Source organism: Dermacentor silvarum, chromosome 7 (genome assembly GCF_013339745.2).
Source record: "Dermacentor silvarum isolate Dsil-2018 chromosome 7, BIME_Dsil_1.4, whole genome shotgun sequence".
In the NCBI taxonomy this organism is placed as follows: Eukaryota; Metazoa; Arthropoda; class Arachnida; order Ixodida; family Ixodidae; genus Dermacentor; species Dermacentor silvarum.
Genome location: NC_051160.1, coordinates 56,268,310 through 56,280,881, shown reverse-complemented (window position 1 = coordinate 56,280,881; position 12,572 = coordinate 56,268,310). Strand labels below are relative to the sequence as shown.

Sequence of the window (12,572 nt, the reverse complement as noted above, 5' to 3'; positions counted from 1 at the left end):
GGGGGCACGTTAAAGATCCTCTGTTGGTCAAAATTAATCCGGAGTCCCACACTACGGCGTGACTCATAATCAAATCTTGGCTCTGGCACGTAAAACCCAGAATTACAATTCAGTTATTCATAAATATTCAATTTTTAATGCGCGTAAGGATGTAGAAACACGCGATGGGCGTTGACACATCCTGGTCTTCAAATATCTACCGAATGGAATGGCTCTAGCTTATTCCAATAAGTTGACAATGACTGCAGGTTTTCTCATTTCGGAAGCCATGCATTGGGGTGCCGTGGTACATCAACTGCTACCTGGTACCTTTGTTTTGTGACGTGGGTCCCGAACTTGTCCAGCTGCCTGCTTCGAACGGGGAGACCTGCGAACACAGTTAATCGGTCTTCTTTCAGTGCGACATCAGCCGGGAAAGTGGCTTCGTTTTGAGATAAATGCGCACACCCATTCCTTCTATCTCTTATTTGTAAATACGTTACAATAGGCGTATAAGTAAAAAACTGTCAGCCCTTCCACTAGGGAGGAGATGGAAGACCAGCGAAGCTGTACTATGGTGCGAATTATGTATTTCCAATTATGACTACTAAGATGTGATGGTGTAATTGGTTATTTTAACTATTAGAGATCGAGAAATATATATGATCCGGTGGTTTTCATTTATTTAGTGACCACAGGGACCATGGCCCTATGGTCGCCAGGGTACACCGCCATAGGGTGTACGGCAGAAGTTGGCACGCTTTTCATAAACACGTCACCAACGCCTCGCGCGTTTGGTGCGAACGCGGGCAAAACGCCGCCGCCGTCGACAACAGTTCTGCGCGTTGTTTGTGTCGCTGCACACAAGCGCTGTCAAAACGTTGGGGTGAGTAAGCGCGCCAGCAGCACCGAGCGAAAGTTCATGCGGTCTATCGCTTCAACGGAAACTGAGCGGCGAAAGCACAGCGCATACAAAGGTAGGAGCGGTGTTGCAGATCGCTTTCAAGATACGGTGCGCGCGACCACCCGTAGCCGCGCAATGTACAAGTTGCTCGCAGAGCAGTAGCCGCAAACCCTCCCTCCCGCGCTGCCTTCCGCTGTCCTCCTTTCGCGTGGGAGATTGAGTCGCCACTTCCTCTTGCGCCCGGTCGCAAGATACGCATTTGGTGCCGCAGCTAAACGTCGCCTCCTCTCCCTCCCTCCCGTCCCCCCACGGCCTTTCGCGCGACGGAAGAAGTCGCGTTTCTCCGCCGTGCGTTCGCTCCCTGTGAAAGCGCGCGTCCCTCACGCGCTTTCCCTCGCACATACACAACACCACCTAGAATACATACAGCATACGGCCAATGAGAGTTTTTTCCCACATCCGGACGCAACCATCGAAGACTGAGCCCTTAACAGCTTCTCTGTAAAATGTAAATGTTAAGTTTAATTTGGTCTATGGTTGAGAAACATTCTCCCGAACCATCAAATAAACGTCAGAATCTCGAAAAATCCCATTCTCCCACGAGGAAATCAGAGTACCGCCAACGCTGAGCCATCGCAGAAGTTACACTACGTGCAGTAGGTCAAGAGGATGGCACTGAATTTACGCTGTCGCTTGTTTAACGCCAAGGTTCCAAGGCAGTGTAACTGGTGCCATTACTGTTGTGCGGGTTGCTTAAAAAACTCATCATGCTGCACATCAACATAAAACGCTGCCACTATGCATATAAACACATTTTTGCGTGAAGAAAGTGATGCGAAGTGGGAGCAACGTAAGGCTGTCCCATAGCTGATGGGAGGGAAGTAAAGTGGCATGCAAGTTCAGGTTAAATCGGCCCCGATCGAGGAGGCAGCTTGATACGATATCACTACCAGAATACATTGTAGCGCCCACCAACGCCGTAGCGCGGAGCGCTTTGTTCGGCGCTCTCAGCCGGTGCCTTGGCGCCGGCTATCAAAGAAAGTGAAAAATAAAGAAGCGCAGCGCGTTCTCGAGGCGCAAGCTCGGCGCGCACAGTATCGTTCCAAAAGCCAGCCACGCTGGTCGTCGCAGCCCCGTCGCTCGGCTCGCCGCCTTCACCCTTCTGATCAGGGACGACGGCACGGCTCGTACAGCCGCCGTCACGTCCCTCCTACATTGGTGACCCGGACATTGGTGGGGGTCGCAGAAGGTCGTGACCAATGTCCGCGGTGGCGTTAGCCGGCAGAGTCGGAGGCAGTGGAATCGGCGCGGTGCCGAGCTCGCACGCCGCCACGGAGACCGGCTCAGCGGACCGCGTGGACGGGTCGGGCGTCGTTGTTGCAGGAGCGATGGCATTGGAGACAGACCCAATGGCGTGCGGCACGGTAGCCGGCGTTGGGTCGGTGACGTCTCCACTGTCGCCTGCCATCGTTGGGGGCGAGAAAGGCGATGACGTGGCCGGTGTCATGGTCGTGACGATACCCTCGGCGACAACATTGTGCGCGTACTCGCACGAAAGAGACCCCTGGAGAGAGCCGGAGGCCGGGGACTGTGCGGTAGCGCATCGGGTGGTCGCCGAGACGGTATCGGGGCAAGTCGAGGGAGGAAGGCTTGCCTGATGGTGGCTAACGGGCGCAGGAGCAGACGCGTCTGGTGCTGGCGGTGAGGGCTGCTGGCAGAGATGACTCGCGCACCGCGCGGTCTACCTCTGGAAGAGGGTGGTAGACAGCACCGTAGAAGTCCAGGATGGACTGCCGCAGCTCGTCGTAGGGGCGCGGGCCAGGCGATGGAACGCCGAGGCGGAGCTTCAGATTAAGTGGCAGGGCGTGAAATAGCACCTCGTACTTGAACTCCTGGAGCCAGATGGTATTTAGCTCCAGAGCAGCCTCGAATTGCGCGAACCAGACGCCGACGCAGCGGGACGAGAACGGCGGCAGTGGCGGGTCAAACTGTGGTTCCGGCCAGGTGGCCATGGCAGCGTGTCGCTCGGTGGAACGCGCGTTCTCCCGGGTCACCAATGTAGGAGGGACGTGACGGCGGCTGTACGAGCCGTGCCGTCGTTCCTAATCAGAAGGGCAAAGGCGGAGAGCCGAGCGACGGGGCTGCGACGACCAGCGTCGCTGGCTTTTGGAACGACACTGCGCGCGCCGAGCTTGCGCCTCGAGCACGCGCTGCGCTTCTTTATTTTTCCCTTTCTTTGATAGCCGGCGCCAAGGCACCGGCTGAGAGCGCCGAACAAAGCGCTCCGCGCTACGGCGTCGGTGGGCGCTACAACATGAAGGGGCTACGAGTACGATGCGAAAAAGGAATTAACGTCAAAGACACTGGTGGCTTCATATTGTAAATGATGAGGGACATGCCGTAAGCCCACCATGTGCTAAATTTATCAATGATGGTAGGAAAGTTTACTTTAGCAGCTCGGTTATACATAGTTCGCGGCAACTTGCGCTGACGAAACTAACGGCAACTGACCAAAGGGCTTGTGCCCGCGGGTAAATTTTTTAAGGAAAAAGTGGCTTGTGTAGAACAAGCCCAGCTTCCAAAAAACGGCAGGGAAGGTAAAAAGGAACAAAGGTCTGTCTACACTGGCAAGGTCCTCGCAAGGTCAGGGCCCGAATTCACAAAAATTTTCTAATGCTCGAAGCGTTCGTAAGAGCAAATGTCAGTCCCTCGTGATGTTAAACACATTAGGGAAAGCAGTTTGGGCCACGACGTTTAAAAAACTAGCCGACCAAATTGCATTATTATTCATGCACTACCATCAACCTATACTGCTCGCCTGCAAATAATGTTTTTTCTTATAAAAACCTTCATCTGCGTGATGTGGATCAGTGATTCATTATAACGTAAAATAAATTCTGATGTGATATGTGATCGAATACTAATATCGTCTTACTCCGAGACCGGAAGGCCTGTACAGATAAAATATAAGGGACGAGCCACTATGGAGGAGAGAACGGTAGAATTTGCAAATTCGCGGTCAGAAATGAAGCCAAGGAATTTAAAATGGTCCCACAAAATGCTCGACGTGAAACAGCACGTTTTTTTATCCCAGTCTAGCTGCCGGCTTATATGACCGAGAACATCGTCTGCCAAAGACGAGACAGAGCCGAAAATAGAATTGCCAACAAGCTTTTCATTGCCTTCGTTTCACGACTTTGGGCACTCAGCCTCTACTTTCTACGTGCAAGAATCATTCTATTTCTGCGAGTGATGTCAGAGATGCTTCCAGCAACTTAGTTAAGGTATGGGTTCTGAATGACTGCCATCATTCTAACGTTTATAGTCGTTGATTCTTAGAGCTCGAGACGCTTTTGCATAAGAAGGCAAGAAGTGAACATGTCTCGCGTCCATACCTCTCAATCCTTCTTGGCGAAACGTTTCCTGCTTCCTGAAACGGGGTTCTCTTCGGCTACCGTGTCGCGTGCTGGCACGAGCCGGTGCTGATGCAGCTGACTTCCAACCGTGGCGCGTACCCACCACAAAGCATCGGCCAGAACTGGGTTGCTGGAAGAGAAAGAGGAAAAAGGATTAGCCTTATAATAATATTTATAATAATCAAATTATATAACCGTGCAGATGAACAGCCATCACGTCTGAGTGTGGGTGTGGGTGCACGCATACATAAACACAAAAACAAAAACGAAAAACTGCAGTGGAATATAAATAAAGAAAAACACTCAATAAAACGAACACTTTTGAAAAAGAAGAGTGTACATACAACAAGGCGCAAGATGAATACGAAAGAAAAAGAAGAAGAACGGTAGCCGAACAATGTGGGGAACTATCACAGAACAACGCAAAGCTCGGAAAATGACAACAGCAGGTGATGAAAATATCGAGATCACGGAAATAAGTATTATAAAGACTCGGTATTCTGTGGACCATTGAGTGCTGGTGATGACAGGCAGGAGAATGGAAATGTCTATGTTCCCTGGTGATCTAGCGCGACATGCGAAACATGATACAACTGAGGAGTTCGGGGCAGGCGAGGATACCGTGAAGTAGTTTGAAACGAAACACAATTAAGGTCAGCGCAATTAGGTCAGCAGCGAAATAAGGGCACTGACAATAATCCAAGAGTGCTAGAACAAGGTCTAGTGCCCGTGTGCAGCAAAGTGCTCATGAAATTGGCTTAGGAACTTTTTCTGGGCCCGACCTATAAAGTCGTCTGGAATGGATCTAGAAATGCCATTCCAGACGACGAACGCGTATTCGAGTTGACGAAGCCAGATTGTTGTGTAGAACTTGCGGAACGGTGTAGGAGAATTGAATTCCATCGCTAGTCTGAAAACAAAGCCAAGAGAGCGCATATCCCGCATCCCAAGACGTCTAGTGTGAGCAAAAAGTGCAAAGTGGTATCAAAATAAACACCGAGATCATTGATCTCACACACCTTACACAAGGGTACATTATCTACAGAAAAATAAAAATAAACGCTTGCTGTTTTGCGTGTGAGTCATTACTTTGGTCTTAGCAGCATTCAAGGAAAAGAAAAAAATTCCATTTAGGAAAGAAAAAAAAAGGACTAGACTGCAGGATGCGACAGTCATCAACAGTATGAATTTCTTTAAAAATCTTGACGCCATCAGCACATGGAATAAACGAAGAATTACGAATTATGCGGGGACAACTTTCTGCAAATATGTATGCACAACTCGTAATTACTGCCCGTTAAAATCTCCCTCACATTATTCGGTTAGGTAAACACGCCTTCAGTGTGCAGATCATATATTGTTGGTAAAATAAATACCTCCGTACATCTACGTTATACTGGAATCCCTACAACTAATGACATCGGTCCTGCAATGAATGCCTTTTTTGTTATTGACAGTATGCCAAGTGGGAACGGTTTTTATAGCGTTAAAGAACTACGCACTCATTACTGCAGCTTCTCTATTAGGGGATGAACCACAAGCTAATTTTGCGATGCTGACGGTTAAGGCTTATTATCCCGAATAACTGGCCCTGATGGCTTGACGAGACGGGTGCCATTCGGAAATTCTCCCAAAACTATCAATTTGTCTTCCTAAGACGCAGTGTGGTTGACAGTCTCTTGACGTTTTCATGACATAAAGCGTCACTGCCATGAAATGACAAACCGTGGGATGTTGCGCGGATGTACGAAAACGTTCGTTAGAAGGCGCAAAACATGCTCTTTTCAACGAAGCGATTGACATTCTTAGCCTACTAATCCCACTTTGATGGGCTGCTAGCTGCCCACTATCGCTTGACTCCAGTAAACGAAACATGCTCCACCGCTTGCTTTTGAACCCAAATTCCTCAGCCCAGTGGCCCCATGCACTGCCCATTATACCATGGACATGCGCATAGAAATACCACATTCAGTTGTGCAAGCCTGAGCTCTGAGACGTTTGGCACGGGAGTCCCGTCGTATGACCGCAATTTCCTGATGAATCAGAGAAGGCGAGCTCTTTCAGCTGTCAATGAAAAATAAAGCTTCATACCTGAAAATAAGGCTATACACTCATGCTGTAGGTAATTCCCAGTCATGCTGAAACCCAAATATGCAGTGCCAGTGGGAAAATGCTGGCTGCAGCTTGGAGGCACAGCAAATAGGAGTTAGTAGGCCAATAATGCCAAGCTCAATAGAAGCGCTCACGCAAGACGGCCTCAAGAATAAACTGGCCGACTCAAGTTTACAAAAATAAAGTGTGTTATGTTATTGGAAGGTTGGCTTCAGAACTTCGGTGTTTTTACTGCATATATGATATTTTAGGGATGCCTATATCAACCACAAACATAGAGGGGCCAAGGAGCAACAAAACGTAACATATATTACAAGAAGTATATGCGGCTATCTGGGCTACATTTCGCGGTTACACGCAAACAATATGTTGTCACGAAGCTGCAGGTATGAATATGCCAGCGAATAAACTTTAACTTACATATAATTCATTTACAGTACTTCGTTTAGTACGCTCTAGGCAACACAGGGAGATTTTGAGGGAATTGTGGCAGAGCCGTTTTGGAGACGTCTTCTATCACTTTAATAAACGAAACATGGAATGAAAAGGGCGAACAACAACTTAATGAGCGACTCCTCGGCAACTTGAATGCATGCGTGGTGGTGGTGCAATTTCATGGCACGTTGATCGCCTCGCGGCACTCATCGGTGGCGAAGATCTAGGAATACATTTTGCAGACGTTGTGTCCAGATGTACCAGTATTAATCACGACAACCATATTGTCCTTTAAAGAGAGAGTTGCTGTTTTACCAGCAATACATATTGAGATGAGTATGAATTGAGCATGTATGAGTTTTTTGTCAAGTTTTGCAAAGATTGGCTAGCGAGTTATGCTTCTATATTTTCTCCCGAGGTGCAATTTAATATTTTTTGTGCCGGATTGAAGAAAGAAATAATTCTTAATCAAACTTCAATCAACTTTTCTACACTTTCTATTAAAAAGGTGTGTGAAGCAATAATTGATACCCTTCTTTGACTGGTGATTCAAACTTCGTCCTTCGTAGCCAAATGGATAAAGGAGTTTACTGATCCCTTGTTCAGCATTCGGACCCCAAAGCCGGGCATTCTTTGATTTCTAAGGTAGGTACATGTAACCAGCCCCGTTACAAGTTTCACTGTTTCTTAGGGGCGCGCCGGTTGGCTGACTTATCGAGCATACCGTTTTTACTTACTTGTAGGAGAATAATGAAACAGAGTTACCAAAGAAATCAAAGGCATAAATCAGACCCACGTCTGTAACTTCTCATGTAAACTGCTAAGCACATATCATGGGGAAGAGGCCCTTTCCGAACACTTAGGTTGGAACGACCAAGCGTGTGTCAGGGAGTCCTTTTCCGAACATCGCTGTGGCGGAAGATGCACACACAAAAGCATTCTTGGTTTCGGAAATGGGCGCATACAGTGCCAATGGCACAAAATCTTTACGGTGTAACATTGCCACATGAACCCCAGCCCCACCTGATACATTGATATGCATTATGCTACCGTGAATGCTCTTAAAGCATTTGAGTCAGTATTATTGCGATTAGCTTTCTTTACGAGCTTCAACCAGAGCGCGTTAGCTTTGTCTGCGTCTAACTTCTTTCACCTCAACTTTGCTCACTGGTTATGTCCCAATGGTTACGTGCCGCTCATCAGCGACAAACATTTCTTAATGCTGTAGTATTATGATTGTCAAAGTGGATAAAAGTGTATGTGAGTGATGTGTGGGAAGTTGGTCACGTGATAGAGGTAGAAAGTCGATAGGACAGCTTAGAGAAGACGTATATATATATATAATATATATATAATATATATATATATATATATATATATATGTCGCGAAAGCAAAGGAGAGAGAAGTCCATGGGCAGTCTCATCACCTGTTTGTGGACTCGCCCAATAAACCCCTTTACATTTGGTGGATGTGCCGGGGATGGGCGTACCCAGCACGATCCACCAAATGTAAAGGGGTTTATTGGGCGAGTCCAACAAACAGGCGGTAGCTCGGAACAATACACAGGGAGAGCAGGGAGAGGTGGTGTTCGAACGCCGGTCTCGTGCCTTCTCCTCGTGATGATGATCGCTCAGCCCGGGATGTAATTCGCTTCATTTCTTCATTATAAACGGCATATTACAAGACCATCGAAGCACTCCAGCAACAAACATCATTGCGACAGATGCATCACAGTGCGAAGAAAAAACTGGCATTGGTATATTTTGTCCTACAGTCGACCGACCTTTGTCTTTAAGGTTGCCCGATTTGGTGTCTATTTTTAAGATGTCGTAAGGTAGTAGTTTCGCATGGTTTGGAAAAATGTCATCGTACCTGATTTCCGGGGCATTTCCATGCGTATTAGGAAGCACATAGTGAATTTACCTATATAGTGGCTCAAGTAATGTTTTCACAAATATTACCTGTGGTGTATGAAACCTGTGCCAATGAACGGGAAAAATTGTTCTGGATCAGAGATGAAAATTATTTCAGGACGGCTTAACGGTGGTCGTATCCAGTAATTGAAAGAAATTCTGCTTGAACGTTAATCGCATTACCGTGGACATTCATGGCGAGATTGGTTCTGCCGGATTTTCCTTTATCCACATCAATGAATTTCTCGTGAAAAAATTTTTACTTCGCTTTTCCGACTTCATAAGATGTCACGCTACCCCATGTCATCAACCCCGTGTCATTACGGTTTACAATGGGTCCTCAAAGCCAATCGGCCCGCCGCTCTTTAGATATCTAAACATTGACACCCGACAGAATTTCTGATTTCAAGTGCAAAGTGGTATTTGCAAACGTTAGCGCTGGGGCCATTGCTTCTTTCCATATTCTTCGCACGCCTTCATGTTTGCTGTACAGCTCCAAAATACTGTTGTATTACAGACACGTCTCACAACTTGCCGTTTGTGGGCCAGAAATAACGTGCGCTTAACGCATGCAGTGCGCTCACCAGTAAAATTATGGCGACGTCCGTCCTTTCGTCCACTTTCTTAAGTTCTTACTGTTCAAAAGCAGAGCAAAGCAATATTCAGAAAAAGGACGGTTGTATTGGGTGTTCATGCATTACAGAAAGTGCAGAGTACTTCAAGCACTTGTGCAGTCGCCTCAACATTTGACGAATAATCAAATGGAACGTTGAACAGACAAGGAAGGAACAAGAACAAGTACGATAAACTGCGAAAAACAATTCACTTCAATAAGACGCGAAGGGAGAGTAGATAAGCCTGTCCGAATCACGCACACGTCACTGTGACAGGTCTTGTACACGCCGAATGGTTTTACCGGTCGCAATCGCAGCGAGGCGAACATTCAGTTAGAAATGACATATAATTCACAGCAGCTCCTGAAATGATACTGCGCGGAGAACATGAATATTAAGGCAACTGGAGCAGCGGATAATTTGCGATAGATACCCTATTTCTCAACACGCAAGCTTGCGATAGAGGAGCTTCATGTCTATTCCCTAAAATATTTCCTTTGCGCACTGCTAAAAGGAAACGATGTTTCCTGGCGTCGATGCTGTCGGCAAACGTGAAATTTCACGTTAGGTTACTTGGAAGCGAAAACCAGAATAACGTGCGTGTCGTTCCGCAATGTCTCGGTGGATGCAGTGCTGATTTAGTAAAGTTCAGTAATTCAATTAGACTTGTCCAACGGCACTGGCCATTTGCAACGTACACAGCGTTCAGAACGAAATGCATAGGTGAATAAACGTTGAAGAATCCTGTCATTAGAGCCCTCGGCGTCGTCTGCGTGCTTTACAGGCATTACCAGAAGAATGGATCAACTAATGCAATAAGCGCAAGTTCAAATTCCAGAAAGATAGAATCACAAAAAAGTTCACGAAAATCTGTCAATAATTACGAATAAGTTGAACTCAATTATATCCAAAACAAGATATTTTTGTCCACACATTATGTAGCCACTCGTATCTTTCACATCTGCGACAATTCACGTCTTTATCCACCAAAAAAGTTGCATTTCTTCACGGGGTTCATCTTGGAAACTGTAGGGCACTGGAAAGCTTTAGCGAAAGCTCTGGAATTCCTCGCCACCTTGTTACAGTCGAAATTATGGGAGCTCTTTCTACTTGATATGCCGCACGAAATATAACACAGCGTCATGAAGAAGACCTTGTCTTCCGACAGGTCAGCGCTAAGCCCCAGGGGCGCGCTACCGTCTCGAACGTGAGACTGCTTCATGGCGGTGTAGGCAATCTCAAAAGCAGACACTTCCGGGAAGAGGCTGTGCTCTACACCATCGTCGAGGCATCGATCCCTACGGTGATATTCGAACAGGCTCTCATTGGACATGATGCTGCCGACCTTGGATCCATTGGGCGTCCACGTGCACGCCTTCATTGTCGAATGCACGAACCAAGTGGGTCACCATGAGGAACAGGAGACCACCGTACAGCATTGCTTTCGACCCCTTCGGATAGTACAGCGGTGCTGCTATGGTGGCAGTTGCCAGTTCCATGGTGTTCGAGGCGTAATCGTAGTTAAGGTAGGCAGGCAGACTGTTCCAAGGCAGGTTCCTCACCTCCTTATATTGACTTCGCATCATTATTATGTTCGCAGCCATTCTCGTGGTCATCCATAGGGCCGCGAAACTCGTAGCATTTTCGGCGAACCTACCGTAGAGCTGCTCGAGCAAGTCAGCGTTCACGAAAGCGTCGGGGGGCCACAGTGACTTCTTCACATCGAAGATCTTCTCGGTTAATTGCGCCTTGCTCTCATCGTCAATCCAGTCTGAAGCGTTGACCTTTTGGACAGCTGTTGAAACCAAGTCGTCGAAGCCGTCGTTGATGGTGTTGATGTCCCGCGCATTGAACCGGAAGACCAGGTCGAGCGCAGCAAGAAGAATCTTGTAGGATGCTTCGACCTGATGGCCGCAGAACACGGGCAAGTAAGCCGCCGCCTTCTGCGTACTGCCGTAGTGGTCGACGAGCATGCGATAATCCGCCACGGGACCGTAGTACTGCACGAGAAGCCACGTCAGATGCATGTTCAGCTTCCCAACATCGTACTTTTCGAGAAAACTGCTGACCATCAGGAGCAGGCGGACATTGCTGACGACGATTTCATCATCGGAGCTTAGCTGTCGGCTGAGGATGATGGAATGCTGGAAACATCGAAGCCATTGCAGAGCGGAGGCGTTCGGAACGTAGGCCGATATATTGCCGAAGGAGAACACCGTCGGCTTTGGCGACGCGTAGTTGACCAACGAGTTCAAGGTGCGGAGTATTTGCTCCTCAAGGTCGCGGATCTCGTCGACAGCAGTTTTGCTGATGTTGGGTCTCGTAGTGTTGTCCGGATACATGTGGGAAAGATACAGATCCCAGTACGTATCGTAAACGGGTCTGGCGATCTGGTGGTGGTGGAGCAGTACGGGAACAAGCATGCTCGGCCGGATTTGGACCCTCAGCCTCGTAGCTGACGAAGATTGACCCGCGACCTCCAGCACACTTACAGACATCCAAAACGGCGTTTGCCACACATAGGCAAGCTTGATGGCGAATTGTAGTGGCGGTTCAAATTGTCCCGGCGGTCTGGGCCAATTCCATCCTTGCTGCCTGATAAAATTGAGGAAAAGAGGCGAATCAGGCTTGTCCGACGGGTACTTGTCCCGGCACCTGCTGTACATAGCGAGCGCCTTCCTCCCGACAGGAATCTTTAGCGAACCACCAACTAGAATATCCTGCAGTCTCTGGAGCCATGAAAGCCGCAGTCTGTCCATGACCGTCTTAAAGATCTCGCCGTGGTCGGAGGATGAGCGCACCGCCGAGCAAACGAACGCTTGAAAGTCCTCGCAGGGGTCCAGCGTCCAGTTAAGATGCTTAGTAAGCAGTGATGCGTGGGCACGGCAGTCTTCCGTGTCGCAGAGCGCGGAGTGGCTCTCAGTGCGCTGATGCCAGCGCGAAAGGAAGATAACCAGGAAGCTGAGGAGAGCGAGGAATCCGCAGCTGGCCATCAGGAGTGCACAATGGTGGTTTTTTGCAGCGGTGCGCTCCGAGGTTGACGACAAGGCCGGGGGCACCGCTTCGTTTTTTCTGCTGCAACAAACATAACACGATTTTCATTGTTGTTAACGAAGGCTGTTTGCCCTAGATTGTCGGGCATCCGCTTCTTTTGTATTTTTAGCGCATATTTTGCCAAGAGACCAGCGAGGACGAAAG

The 12,572-nt window shown here is 48.1% G+C and overlaps 1 protein-coding gene across 1 annotated transcript; it reads right to left on the bottom strand.

The window, feature by feature from the left end:
• Positions 1 to 10,696: 10,696 nt before the first annotated feature.
• LOC119458874 (endothelin-converting enzyme 1-like) lies at positions 10,697 to 12,367 on the bottom strand. Its single transcript, XM_037720736.1, has one exon. The coding sequence runs from the start codon at positions 12,365 to 12,367 to the stop codon at positions 10,697 to 10,699; it is 1,671 nt and encodes a 556-aa protein (XP_037576664.1).
• Between the last annotated feature and the right edge of the window lie 205 nt (positions 12,368 to 12,572).